General features: G+C 44.9%; 1 protein-coding gene across 1 annotated transcript in view; it reads left to right on the top strand.

Annotated features, from left to right (window-relative positions):
• The first annotated feature begins 340 nt into the window (after positions 1-340).
• Positions 341-15,150, top strand: part of BMERB1 (bMERB domain containing 1) — a 144,731-nt gene continuing 129,921 nt past the window's right edge. Inside the window, exon 1 of the mRNA XM_055409541.2 lies at positions 341-594. Within this exon, the coding sequence (XP_055265516.2) occupies positions 489-594 (106 nt within the window). The 5' untranslated portion in view covers positions 341-488. The remainder of the gene's footprint in view (positions 595-15,150) is intronic.

Genomic DNA, 15,150 nt, shown 5'->3' with positions numbered 1-15,150 from the left:
CTCACGCTTCCGCGCACTCGCCACAAAGATGGATCCATCGCCTACAGATAGACATGCTCTCCCAAATCCCACTCAAAGCCTAGCAGCACGCTGACATATCACAAGCCACTCGCAGCGCCAGTCCCATGCAAAGCATCGCCACCTGCTCCAGTAGGGGGCTGCTGCTTTGTTTTTACTTCCTTTAGGTTGGTTCTATTTCAGTTGTTTTTGTTGTTCTTAGAGTTATTATGGGCCCCCTTTTCTTTCTACCCAGCCCCCAAGCTCCCCTCCCAAGCCTCCACTGCGCATGCGCCCTCATTCTTTCCACGCCTCCCCAGCCTCCCCGGGTACCAGTCGGCGCTCCCCGGCTCTGGCGGCGGAAGAGATGGAGCCGCGTCACGAGCGCCCGGCCCCTTAAAACGCTGCTGGCTGGAGCCGCCTCCCTCCCTGCAGCCCGCGGCAGGGATGGAGTAGAGGGAGACCGCTCGACCTGCCCGCGGGGATCAGCGATGGAGTTGAAGCCATCTCTGTCCGTCCATCTGGAAGCGGAGAAGCCTCTGAGGCGCTATGGGGCGGTGGAGGAGACGGCGTGGAAAGCGGAGGGACTGGGGAGAAGTGAGTACTCGGGCGGGGTGGGTGGGACAGTTGGGGATCGGTGCGCCGGAGCGGGTGGTCGCGGGAGCGCCGGGTTGGTAGGGAGCGGACAGAGGGGAGCGCCCCCGCAGCGGGGCTTCCATCGCTGGAGGGGGGATGCGCAGCGCTGCGACGCGCTCTCCCGCGAACAAAAGGGGGACCCTCCGGACTGGGTTTCTCCGGGAGGCTCGGAAATCTCCAGGCAGCTGAGCCGGGAGCGTGGTGTGGATGCGGGAGTCACCGGATCCAAGCTCGCAGCTGGTTTTGGAAAGTAGGGTCTTTCCCACCAGCCGAGTGGGGAAGGTCTTTTCTCCGCCCGGAATGCGCTAAGGCGGGCTGGAGCCTTGGACCGTCCTGGAAAGCGCCCACGGACCCGGAGAGGGGGGAGTGTCCGCTGGGTTTCTGCTTTTGCTTCTCCGTCGGCGCTAGGTTCAGGGCACACCTGAAATTCCCAGCGTTTCTTTCCCCCGCTGTCTCCAGGGTCGCGAGTGGGAGAGAAAGGGTTAGGGGGGAGGGTTAACCCTGTGCACGCCCTTGCTCTTTCTCTCTGGACTCAGAATCTTTCTGCTTTGGGTACAATCCTAGAAGGCAGTTCGGAAACGGACCGATTGTAAATATTTGCTGCTTTTCTCTACGGTATTTTGGTGTCAACAGCATTAACAAATAAACTAAGGATTTTTGTGTTTAATGCATAGGATGTTGTAGTTGAAACTCTTGCCCTTAAAGTATAGAGGCAGCTGCAGGGACCCTAGGGTCACTAGCCCTCCCTGCAAATCCGGGGCGCTTCATGGTGTCCCTGCCCTTGTACTTCATCCTTCGGGCTGGGAAAGGCCGTCTCGCCCTTCTCAAGGACCCTAGGCTTCCAGCTGTGGCGCTGAGCAGTGTTGGATCAAAATCTTGTGAATATGCTCTTTTCCTGTCTTCACCTGGTAGAAGACTCTGTGTGTGTGTGTGTTTGTGTGTGTGCTTTCTCCATAACTGTAATTACAGATTTAGAAGATCTTTTTACGATGTCTCAACTGTACTCTGGTTTAATGGGTTCAAACAGAAATCACAACCAATGTCATAGTTCTCCACCTGAAACTGGGAGAGTGTCCAGCCTCTCTCCTTTTCTTTCTCCTTTTAAAAATCTGGGTTCTTCCTCCGGTTTCATCCTTTCAAAACCCTGTGGCTTTGGTCCTTTAGCATAACAGCAGAGCTGAGGGTCTCTGGTCTCCCTGCAAGCTCCACATAATACCCACAATGGCTGCCTTTTGTTGATGGATTGCCATGTATTAGGTCTTGCCTGTGCTAAGAACTTTAAATCCATCCTCTCATTCAATCCCTATAACAGCCTCCTTAAGTGGAATATTATGACTTATGACTCCCCTTGCACAGAGGGAAAAACTGGGGCTTGCTTAGGTAATGGGATTTAAGTGGCAGAGTCAGGATTTGAACTCAGGTTTGTTGGACCCCTGACCCCTCTCTGCTTTTTACATGAAGGTATTTTGCTATCAGGTTTCCTGGAAGCTTTGTAAATCTGTTGAGAGAGTCTCAGAACACATTCCGTGATTTTTTATTTTTTTGCCCTCCACCCCCACCCTAGCCTGGCCCAGTGCCTTGCAGACTCTTAATTCCCAGACCAGGGATCAAACCTATGCCCCCTGCATTGGGAGCTCAGAGTCTTAACCACTGGACCATCAGGGAAGCCCCACATTTGGTGCTTTTATAAGTATGTGGCAGCCTGTTGGTTATGATGGCCTTGAAAGAAAACTGGATCTGTGCAGAAAAGAAGCCCTGGGTTTGAATCCTGGCTCTGCCCCTTTGCTGGCTATATGACTGAATTTGTGACTAGTCACATCTTTTAAGCTTCTCTCTGCCACCTTTCTCTGAAATGGAGATGCTAATAGAACCTACCTTGTAGCTTAATTGTGAACATTCAGTAAGATGATGCACATAGAGTTCAAGGTAAGTGCGAAATGCATTAGCTCCTTCCATTATTTTATTACTACATCTGTGGAAAGAACCTGCTTCTATCCTTTGCAAATAATTATATAAAGCAACACTGTGGACTAAAATTGCAGTGTTGGCCATGTCCCTGATATTTCTCTTATGGTTTTTTACTTTCTCACCATTTTATTAGGAAAAGTTTCAAGCATATGGGAAAATTACAATGGAAACTCAGTTGGTAGCATTTTCACTCCTGAAATTTTTGTACTTCTCAGTCTTAGACTGCAAACTGTTAAACAGGCTTGGCCAAAAGGCTTTTTCATCCTCTCTCTTCCGAACCACTGAAGATTCTGACTCTTTCTTCTCATTCAAATGCAGGACCACAGTTTCTGATCTGCTTTTGGTGTTGATCCCCAAATCATTTTTTTCCATTCTTACTTATTCAAATTCAAAAGCTTCTTAAAGCACTGATCCAGATTTTCACTTTTGAGTCTTAAATTTGGGATTGTTCACAGGTTTCCATCTCTAGACTTTTTTTTTTTTATTAAAGTAGCTTTTTAATTTTTTTCTGATGCTATCTCAAGTCCTAGGGGATCTATGCATCCATCCCATAACACCTGAGGCCTCCATTCATTTATTAATGAAGTGTGAAAATTAGTAAAATTGATTCTGTGGCATAACAATTGCCAAGTCAACGTTGCTATGCACGAAATTCTGGAGAAAAAAGAGAGGCCTATTAAAAAGAAGATATGCTCTGTTTAACTTTTACACATATTTAAACACTTTATGTTAAACCGAAGTGCGTGCATGCTAAGTCGCTTCAGTCCTGTCCGACTCTTTGCGACCCCGTGGACTCTAGCCCTCTAGCATCCTTTGTCCATGGGATTCTCCAGGCAAGAATACTGGAGTGGATTGCCATGCCCTCCTCCAGGGGATCTTCCCGACCCAGGGATTGAACCTGTGTCTCTTACGTCCCCTGCATTGGTGTAGGTGTTACTTAAAAAAAAACTTGAAAAAGGGTGGAAAAAATTGCAAGACTGGTCATTTTCAGTTAAGGTTGTATTAATTGTTGTCTTTACTGTTGGTTGTTGTTGTTTAGTCGCTAAGTCATGTCCAACTCTTTGTGACTCCGTGGACTGTAGCCGTCCAGGCCCCTCTGTCCATGTGATTTTCCAGGCAATAATATTGAAGTAGGTTGTCATGCCCTCCTCCAGGAGATCTTCCTGACCCAGGGGTCCAACCCCGCGACCCCTGCATTGGCAGGTGGGTTCTTTACCCCTAGTCATAGAGGAAGCCCATTGTTACTGTTAGCTATAGTTTTTCGGTAGGAGATCTGTATAGTACAGTAAGCAAGAGTCAAGTGACATGGATCCAAACCAGCTCTGACGCTTTGTCCCTTTGTCACCCAGGGACACTGGCTGAACCATTCTGTGAGTCATCTGTCTCATCTATAAAATGGAAATATGTTGGTTTGAACCCTTGGGAACTTCCTGGGTGAAATCTGAAACTGGCCCTTTACACAGAGGGCAAGTGGAGGCCAAAGAAAGAGGCAGCCATTCCAGACTGGCAGGGGGCAGGTTTAATAACAAGGGAACTTATATATGAGACTTGTCTTGGGCACTGCAAAATTGTAGATCATTGTACCCACCTTCCAGATTTTCAAGAGTTTATATAGAAGCCTTAATGGGGTTCAGTCGTGTGTCCGGATGGTGCCAACAACACCCTACCGTCTCAAAGCCACATCCTTGAACTGGCTCCTCGAATGAGAAGAGTGGGCAGAGGGTACATTTTGAGGCTAGAAGAGGACTGAGTAATATTCCATTGTACATATGTACTGCATCTTTATACATTCATCTGTCAATGAACATTTAGGTTGCGTCCATGTCCTGGCTATTGTAAATAGTGCCGCATAAGATAAGATATAGTACATATCTACAATGGAATATTACTCAGCCATAAAAAAGGAATGAAATTGTGTCATTTGTAGTGATGTGGACAGACCTAGAGTCCGTCATGCAGAGCAAAACCAGTTAGAGAAAAATATCTTCACATATATATGAAATCTAGTAAACAGGTACAGATGAACCTGTTTGCAGGGCAGGAATACAGACGTGTAGACACAGGGGGAGAAGGGGAGGATGGGATGAATTGGGAGATTGGAATTGACATATATACACTCATGCTCAGTCGCTCCAGTCATGTCTGACTCTTTGCAACCCCATGGACTGCAGTCCACCAGTCCGTGGAATTATCCAGGCAGGGATACTATAGTGGATTGCCATTTCCTTCTCCAGGGGATCTTCCCAACCCAGGGATCGAATGTATGTCTCCTGCATTGGCAGGTGGATTCTTTACCATTGAGCCATCACCGAAGTCATATATATACACTTGTTGTTCAGTTACTAAGTCATGTCCAACTCTTTTCGACCCCAAGGACTGCAATACCTCAGTCTTCCCTGTCCTTCACTATCTCTTGGAGTTTGCTTAAATTCAAGTCCATTGAGTCAGTGATGCCACCCAACCATCTCATCCTGTCTCCCCTTCTCATGCCCTCAATCTTTCCCAGCATCAGGGTCTTTTCCAGTAAGTCAGCTGTCCTCATCAGGTGGCCAAAGTTTTGGAGCTTCAACTTCAGCATCAGTCTCTCCAATGAATATTCAGGGTTGATTTCCTTTAGGATTGACTTGTTTGATCTTGCTGTCCAAGGGACTCTCAAGAGTCTTCTGGAGCACCACAGTTGGAAAGTATCCATTCTTTGGTGCTTAGCCTCCTTTATGGAGAAGGAAATGGCAACCCACTCCAGTGTTCTTGCCTGGAGAATCCCAGGGACAGGGGAGCCTGGTGGTCCTCCATCTATGGGGTCTCACAGAGTTGGACACGACTGAAGCGACTTAGCAGCAGCAGCAGCAGCAGCCTTCTTTATGGTCTAACTCTCACATCCGTGCATTACTACTGGAAAAACCATAGCTTTGACTAGACGGACCTATGGCAGCAAAGTGGTGTCTCTGCTTTTTAATATGCTGTCTACATGTCTGTTTGTCATAGCTTTTCTTTCAAGGAGCAAGTTTCTTTTAATTTCATGGCTGCAGTCAGAGTCTACAGTGGTTTTGGAGCCCAAGAAAATAAAGTCTGTCACTGTTTTCAATTTTTCTCATTTGCCACGAAGTGATGGGACTGGATGCCATTCAAAAATGTTTTGAATGTTGAGTTTTAAGCCAGCTTTTTCACTCTCCTCTTTCACCTTCATCAAGAGACTCTTTAGTTCCTCTTTGCTTTCTGCCATAAGGATGGTATCATTTACATATATGAGGTTGTTGTTGTTGTTGCTTTAAGGATAGGAGATGGGTGAGGAGCCTCTGGTTACTCTGTCTAGCTAGAGAGTCACCTGATAGTCACATACTCTGAATGACTTCATCCAACAGGATAATAGGGACCACTTTAGGCTGTTGGGAGGATTAAATGAGATACTGTGTGTAATGCAGTTAACACAGTGCTTGGCACACAATCAGCAATCTGTCATAATGGGATTCAGTGACTGACACCCAACAGCACTGGTGGAGATGATTCCAGCCTGCTGGTCTGTTTTCCTTGCGTCCTTTTCTTTGTAAATTCTAGGCGATGGTTGTGTAGATACCACTGTCTTCCTCACTGGAAGATGTAGGAAATGGCTTTCCCACCCTTGGACATCACCTAGTGTTTTCTCCTTTGAGAAAAGAGTCTAAATTGCTCCTATCCATCTTTGACAGCATTTTTCCACTAGAAGTGAGTAGTTTTTTTTTTTTTTACTCAGTTGGAAAATGCATAGTGACATGTCAGTGTGGTTAGATATAGAAAAATATTGCTTTCAACCAACTGTAATTAATTGAGGGAGACACAGAAACAAGGTGCCTTTTGACAAAGCATAGTGCATTTTCAAAGCACGGTTGTGGCCAATTCTTGAAATATTTGAGTGTGCCTTAAAGGACAATCAAGATTTTGAACGGGGGCATTGGTGGGTGAGGGTGGCACAGCGGGTAGGAGATGCCAGGAGAGATAACAGAATTGGCAGAGGCAGAGAGGTGGAAATAAATGTGCTGTGAGGAGGAGATTGGACTGAAGTGGAAAGCTCAAATGATAATCTTTCTATAAACCCAGGAGAGATGACAGTTATTTAAAAATCCAAGGGTGTGTGCTGACTGGCAAACAGATCATTAAACTGGCCAATGTTTTAGGTTTAATAAACAGTGAGGCGACCGAATGCTATGAATTGCTGGCAATCTATGTAATATATTCTTGGGGAAGAGTCCGTGTTTCATCTGTTTGATTAAATATGCTAATTGTAGTTTTTCAGCTTTATTTTGCCTTAGCCTTATTTCTGTTTTCTTGTTACAGAAGTAGTACATGCACTTTATAAAAATTCAAATTCATCTGAAATATAAAAATAGAAGGTGAAAAATAACCATAATCTGCTCTCCCATCCTCATTTATTTATTCAATAGGTAAGTATTAACTGCTTTATAAGTCCCTAGACAAGTAGTGTTCTGGGTATGGTATGGAGCAAGACAGGCAAGGTTCCTGCCTGCATGGAGCTTCTGTTCTAGGGGGAACCTGGAAATGGGCTGGGAGTGAAGATGTCAGATAATACATAAATAAATGATGTCCAGATGGTGATGTGTTACATGAGAATTAATAGGGGAGGGACTTCCCCGGTGGTCCAGTGGTTAAGGATCTGCCTTGCAATGCAGGGGATGTGAGTTCGATTCCTGGGCGGGGAACTAGGAGCCTACATGCCATGGGGCAACTAAGTCCCCACTCGCAACTACTGAGCCTGCAAGCACAAATAGAGAACCTGCACACCACAGTGAAGATCCCGCCTGCAGCCAAATAAATAAATATTGAAAAAAAGAGGATTAGTAGAGGAGGGATATTTCCCATCCAGTGGTCAGGAAATGCTTTTCTAAGGAGGTGACATTTTGCCATGTAAATGTCAGGGATCCAGGAAGCAAATGTAAAGGCCCTTGATATATTAGCAGAAGAGTCAGAAGACCAGGGTGGCTGGAAGCCAGAGGGTCAGGGAAGAGAGTGGAGATAAATCAGAGAGAAGCCAGGTTGGGTAGAAGCTTGTAGGTTGTGGTTAAAAAAAAAAAAACAATTACAGGTTTTATGCCCATTGCAGGAGAAGCTGCTGCTGATTATTAAGCTTGAGGTTAACACGAACTGGCTCATTTTTTTCTTAAGATTTTTTTTTTGATGACCATTTTTTTAAACGTCTTTATTACAGTTGTTACAATATTGCTTCTGTTTTATGTTTTAGTTTTTTGGCTGCAAAGCATGGGGGATTTTAGCCCCACCACCAGGGATCAAACCTGCATCTGTGCCCTGGAAGGCAAAGTCTTAACCACTGGACCAGCAGGGAAGTCCCTGATTTTTGTTTGTAAAAGGTCACGTAGGCTACTGGCTCGAGTATAAGACCATAGCAGGCAAGTGGTGATCGATGTAATTATCCTTTGCCGTAGTCCCAGGTTCCTTCTTTATCAACCCCATTTTGGATAAGTTGTGGGAATTTCCTCAGTGTGGAAGGTGTGACCAGGGTACAGGTTCTTCCCCCGTGGAGCTAGTGGTCAAGAACCCATCCACCAATGCAGGAGACATAAGAGATGAGGGCTCGATCCCTGGGTCGGAAAGATTCCCTGGAGGAGGAAATGGCAACCCACTCCAGTATTCTTGCCCTGAAAATTCCACGGACAGAGGAGTCCATGGGGTTGCAAAGAGTCAGGCACGACTGAAGCAACTTGGCACGCATGCACTGGCTTAAGTTCTCAGAGGTGTGCCAGCCTCTGCTTTCTGCCTGGAGAGGCAACTGACTCTGTAACTTATTGCAGGAAACATGAATAGCAGGATATGAAGATTATGAATACGATACTAGCTAATATGTACTCTGAACAAAGTCACTTATTTACATTGCTCTGTTTATTCTCTTAAGTTTCAATTTTACATTTCCTTCGTATGTGTCCATTGGAGGAAGAATCCATTATGCCTATTCTTGGTCTCGATTAATTATTAAATACTTATTAATAATAATAGTAGTTAATGAGCCTTAGCTATGAACTCGAGCTTATTGGATTCTATTAGGTCAGTCGATTGTAACTCCCCTTTTATATGTGGGGAAACCGAGGCTTAAGGAAGTTAAGAAAACTAAAGGTCACAAAGCCAGCCTGATTCTAGCTCTGTCTGACTCTAAATGTTCCTAGCCAGTGTCTGTTATTCATGGCACCATGGTCAAAATTGTAGAGAAAAGAGATGAAATACAGCTCCCAGTCATAAGAAGCTTACAGATTTGGGGGTGTCACAGATGCGAAGAACACCACGATTTATGTGCATCAGTTCAGTCGCTCAGTTGTGTCCGACTCTTTGTGACCCCATGGACTGCAGCACACCAGGCTTCCCTGTCCATCACCAACTCCCAGAGCTGGCTCAAACTCATGTCCATTGAGTTGGTGATGCCATCGAACCATCTCATTCTCTGTCATCCCCTTCTCCTCCTGCCTTCCATCTTTCCCAGCATCAGGGTCTTTCCCAGAAGTCAGTTCTTCAAGTTAGGTGGCCAAAGGATTGGAGCTTTAGCTACAAAATAATACACATGTTATTTATGTGTATAAACCGTATGAAACAGATGCTAAATGAAGGTACAAGTAGAAAGCAAACAGAAGAAGAGCTTGGCTCTTCCTGAGGCTCCAATATGACAGCAAGGAGCAGTGTCTGCTCTGGACCTGAAGGCTGAGCAGGGTTTCAGTGGGTGAAGAGAGAGAAGGGCATTTTGGGTGAACTGCCAGCCCCGGGCAGGGAGGTGGAGATCCCAGAGGCCAGAGTCCATGTATTGATGCCAGCTTTTTTTTTTTTTCCTGTTTCCTCCCCCATGGAAAGAAACCTCAGGATCTGTCTGGTTTACTTGAATGAATCACCTGCTGCCTGGATGGGCCTGAGAGCTGGAGATCAGCACAGGTGGAGGCTCTTTTAGCGTAGTCCTTCAGAATGTCACTCACCAAGCTCCCCCAAAGATGCTTACCATACAGTCCCTTCATTCCTTCACTGTTCACTCACCCAATGGGCTTCAGCCCCTATTATGTGTCAGCTAACGAAGACAACCCAGACCTCACCATTAAGGAGTTCTTAGGTTGGCTATATTCCAACACTGTAATCTTGGGCAAGTTGCCTAACTTCCCTGGACCTCAGTCTCTTCATCCATAAAATGGGAATGTACTTAATACCACTGAACACTTAGAAATGATTAAGATGGCAATTCCCTGATTGTCCAGTGGTTCGAACTCAGTGTTCTCACTGTCAGGTGCTGGGTTTGATCCCTGGTCAGGAAACTAAGATCCCTCAAGCTGTGTGGCATGGCCAAAAAACCAATTAAAAAATGGAAAAAAAAGTACTCTTTAAATACAGGTATAGGTTATATAGTATAGTAACAAATGTATGATAGGTCCAAGTGGTCAAACCAAGAGATGGTTCTAGGGTCTGGAAAAGAAAAGGACATTTGAAGTAGGCTGAAAAGGTGAAGAGTATTTAATCACTGACTAGAGGGAACACCATTCCAGACAGAGGGAAAAGCACATGTGTAGACAGACATGAAACAGCACATTTGACCCAGGAATTGCAGATGGGTCAGTCATGCTTGAGAGAGATAAGAAAGGTGGAGGACTTTTCCAGTGGTCCAGTGGCTAAGACTCTGAACCCCCAATGTAGGGAGCCCAGTTCCATCCCTGGTCAAGGAACTAGATCCCACATGCTGCAATGAAAGATTCCATCTACCACAATGATGATTCAAGATCAAGAGTGCTGTAAATTTTAGAGGCCTGAGTGAGGCCTGAGTAAGGAAATAAACTCTGATATTCGTTAGAATATCTGAAACTGAAGCTCCAATATTTTGGCCATTTGATTCGAAGAGACAACTCATTAGAAAAGACCCTGATTCTGGGAAAGACTGAAGGCAGGAGGAGAAGGGGATGACAAAGGATGAGATGGTTGGATGGCATCGTCAACTCAATGGACATGAGTTTGAGCAAACTCCAGGAGATGGTGAAGGACAGGAAGTCTGGTGGGCTGCCATACATGGGGTCGCACAGAGTTGGACACGACTAAAGCGACTTAGCAGCAGCAGCAGCAGATTTAAGCAGATTAAAACTGCCAGGCTCTGTGGAGCCACTGCAGGACAAGGGGCAGAGGTAAAGAAAGTGGCATCTTAGGAAGACTTATCTGGCAGTTGTTGTAGACTGGGTAGAAGAGCAGGAACTCTGGGGTGGCAGAAGACCGACATCTGATAAAACAGCAACCCGTTCCAGTATTCTTGCCTGGGAAACCCCGTGGACAGAGGAACCTGGAGGGCTGTAGTCCATGGGATTGCAAAGAACTGGACACGACTAAGCCACTGAGCACGCACACACGCACGGTCATGACGTCATGGGGACTGAGCAGTGGGTTGGGAGGAAGGGACTAACCGGATATCTGGACGGGAAAACCATTGGTGATTGATTGCAGAGAGGAAAGAAAGAGACTCTTCTAAGCACAGACAGAGTGATAGGTGGGAAATAACTTGTTAGCCTGAGGTCTTAGGAATTTACATAAGCGTCAGTGCTGGTTACTGTCGCCCTCAACAGGGTTTAAAAAGGTGTGTGGATTGTGGTTTTGGGAAAATAGTAATGGCCTCTTACCTTTACAGCACTTTCCAATTTATACTTCCCCCATGTTTTCTAACTTACTCTTTACAGAGAACGCAACAGTCCAGGTTGTTTGCACTGGACCGGGGTGTCTGGGGGCATATTTGTTTGGATGACACACAAACAACAGCTGCATCACAAGATGGTGACAAGTATGTCTGGATTTCATAAAATCCAAAGTGGAAAATAACTATACGCATGACACCAATCACTCAGTTCATTTAAAATTTCCAAACAGGGGACTTCCCTGATGGTCCAGAGTTCAAGAATCCACCTTCCAGTGCAAGGGATGCGGGTTTGATCCCTGGTCAGGGAACTAAGACCCTACATATCACGGGGCAATTAAGCCCATGGGCCATAACTAAGACCCAGTGCAGCAAATAATTAAATAAATAGTTTTTAAACTCCTAAACAGGTAAGTCATCCATTCATGTATTTTTCCCATTCATCTATTCATTTCTTCGAATATGTCTTTAATGGTAGCCTCATATGCCAGATAATTGTGCTAAGCCCTTGAAAGTATAGTAGCACTTTGAGTAAGACATATATTGTCTATGCCTTCAGACAACTTAAGGTCTTCTGGTAAAATGGAACTACCATATGATCCAGCCATCTCACTTCTGGATATACCTGAAGGAGATGAAAACAGTATATCAAAGAGTCCTCTGCACCTCCACGTTTATAACAACATTATTCACAGTAGCCAAGACATGGAAACAACCTAAGTGTCTATCAGTGGATGAATGGATAAAGATGCTTAGTGTGCAAGGGAAAATTCTTAAAGAGATGGGAATGCCAGACCACCTGACCTGTCTCCTGAGAAACCTGTTTGCAGGCCAAGAAGCTACAGTTAGAGCTGGACATGGAACAACAGACTGGTTCCAAATTGGGAAAGAAGTATGACAAAGCTGTTCATTGTCACCCTGATTATTTAACTTATATGCAGAGTATGTCATGTGAAATGCCAGGCTGGATAAATCACAAGCTGAAATCAAGATTGCTAGGAAAAATATCAACATCCTCAGATATGCAGATGACACCACTCTAATGGCAGAAAGTAAAGAGGAACTGAAGAGCCTCTTGATGAGGCTGAAAGATGAGAGTGAAAAAGCTGGCTTGAAACTCAACATTAAGAAAACTTAAGGTCATGACATCCAGTCCCATCACTTCATGGCAAATAGAAGGGGATAAGTGGAAGCAGTGAGAGATTTTATTTTTGGGGGTCTCCCAAATCACTGCAGATGGTGACTGCAGTCATGAAATTAAAATCCGCTTGCTCCTGGGAAGGAAAGATGTTTGCTCCTGACAAACCTAGACAGCATATTAAAAAGAAGAAACCATCACTTTGCTGACAAAGGTCTGTCTAGTCAAAGCTATGGTTTTTCCAGTAGTCATGTATGGATTCGAGAGTTGAACCATAAAGAAGGCTGAGCACCAAAGAATTAATGCTTTCCAATTGTGGTGTTTTAAAAGACTCTTGAGAGTCCCTTGGACAGCAAGGAGTATCAAACCAGTCAATCCTAAAGGAAATCAACCCTGAATATTCACTGGAAGGACTGATGCTGAAGTTGAAGCTCCAATACTTTGGCCACCTGATTCGAAGAGCTGACTCATTGGAAAAGGCTGTGATGCTGGGAAAGATTGAAGTCAGGAGGAGAAGGGGATGACAGAGAATGAGATGGTTGGATGGCATCACTAACTCAATGGACATGAATTTGAGCAAACTCCAGCAGATAATGAAGGACAGGGAAGCTCAGAATGCTGCAGTCCATGGGGTTGCAAAGAGTCAGACATGACTCAGCAACTGAACAATAACAACAAAAGTTATTCAGCCATGAGAAAGAAGGGTATCCTGACATTTGTGACAGCATGGATGGAACTTGAGGGCATTTTACTAATTGACAAGTTAGAGAGAGAAAGACAAATACTGCATGATATCACTTAGATGTGGAATCTTTAAAAAAACAATCAAACTCATAGGAACAGAAAGTAGTAAAGTTGTTGTCAGGGGCTGAGGGAGGAGGGAAATGGGAAGAGGCTGGTAAAAGGATGCTAGCTTTCAAGTATGAAATGAATGAAGTCTGAGGATCCAATATGAAATGTGATGACTGGAGTTGATTATACTGAATTATGTAATTGAAATTTGCTGAGAGATTAGGACTTAAATGTCCTTACCAAAAAATTAACAAATAAATACTTGAGGTGATAGGTGTGTTAACTTACCAGATAGTGAGACTCTTTTCACAGTGTTTACCTGTTTTGAATCACTACAGTATATACTTTGAGTATCTTACATTTTGATGACTTCCCTGATGGTCCAGTGGTTAAGACTCTGTACTTCCAATGCGGGGAGCACAGGTTTGATCTCTGGTTGGGGTACTAAGATCCCACATGCTGAGTGTTGTGACCAAATTAAAAAACAAACATATTTTTGTCAAGTATAGCCCAATAAAGTTGAAAAAAAGTCTTCGGGAACAGTTTCTGTTTCCGAGGATGCAAAACCAAAGGACCAAGCCTTGCAAAACCAAGGCTCCTAGTCCTTCAGAAACAGAATTCTTCAGCTTGCTGACCGGATGCCCTTGTAGCTAAACGTTGTCAAGAGATTAATTTCATTGTTTTGCCACAGGCATATTTTGCAGGCCCTTGAGAAGTTGAGCCCTAATAGGGTCAAACCAAGTTTTATGGGCTAACCCAAGTGCAATTACTTGATTCTGTCTTCCTGCAAGTGCCATGACCGCAGACACTCTGTGTGTCAGATTCTCTGCTGAATGCTCCCTCGGCGTCTACCACATTGCCCAGCACTTGGAAGCCTCACATTGAAAGAAATCAACAGTTGCTGAATCGGGCAGCTGTTAATCCACAAAGACTGAGAAGCAAATGATTTAATCCTGTTTTGTAAACATTCAGAATCATCAAACTAAAAAGTAAAGTTAGCTGGAGCCTTGGTCTGTCACCTGCCCATCTCTTGGTTCCTGGGGCTGCTAGTGGTTGAGCCCTCTTGCTTTCCTGCTTCGAAGGAAAGATGCAAGATTTTCAGATCAGATACAAAACAGTGGGAACAGGTCCATTATCATGAACTGGCGGTGTGCAGTGAATGCTACGCTAGGTGTGGGCTGGGCGAGGTGATTGACATATATGCCATATCTCCTTGATTCTTGTGTGCATGCTCAGTCGACTCAGCCATTTCCGACTCTTTGCAACCCCATGGACTGTAGCCCCCCAGGCTCTTCTGTCCACGGAATTCTCTAGACAGGAATACTAGAGTGGGTTGCTATGCCCTCTTCCAGGGGATCTTCCCAACCCAGGGGTTGAAATTAAGTCTCCTGCGTTGCAGGCAGATTCTTTCACGCTCTGAGCCACCTGGGAAGCCCCTCCTTGATTCTTAGTTGTCAGCAAAGGTGGGATTCACCATTCACAGTCAGTCACATCTTTCAGGAAAAACAGAAACGAAAACCAGCATGGCAGCATTAAATTTACTGGTCCATTAAACGTTCTTTTAATGTCATACAGAAAACATCTTAGACACTGTTGGTAAAACTGTTGAGTGTTCCAGCCTTTGGGGAAAGCAATCAGATGTGTTTGTGTGTTAGTGTGCTCAGTCGTGTCCTACTCTCTGCGACCTCATGGACTGTAGCCCACCAGGCTCCTCTGTCCATGGAATTTTCCAGGCAAGAATACTGGATTGAGTTGCCATTTCCTGCTCCAGGACATCTTCCAGACCCAGGGATCGAAGCTGCATCTTTTGTGTCTCCTACATTGGCAGGTAGATTCTTTACCACCACACCACCCTGAAAGTAAGCAATTGGATAATATCTATTAAAGTTTAAAATGCTCATTTGCTTTGACCCAGCAGTCTGACTCCTAGGACGCTACCTAATAGAAACAGAAGCACCAATATATAAGGGCATAT

Source organism: Moschus berezovskii, chromosome 27, assembly GCF_049115385.1.
Source record: "Moschus berezovskii isolate FMDL1 chromosome 27, NW_MosBer_1.0, whole genome shotgun sequence".
In the NCBI taxonomy this organism is placed as follows: Eukaryota; Metazoa; Chordata; class Mammalia; order Artiodactyla; family Moschidae; genus Moschus; species Moschus berezovskii.
This window is presented reverse-complemented; position numbering and strand designations above follow the sequence as displayed.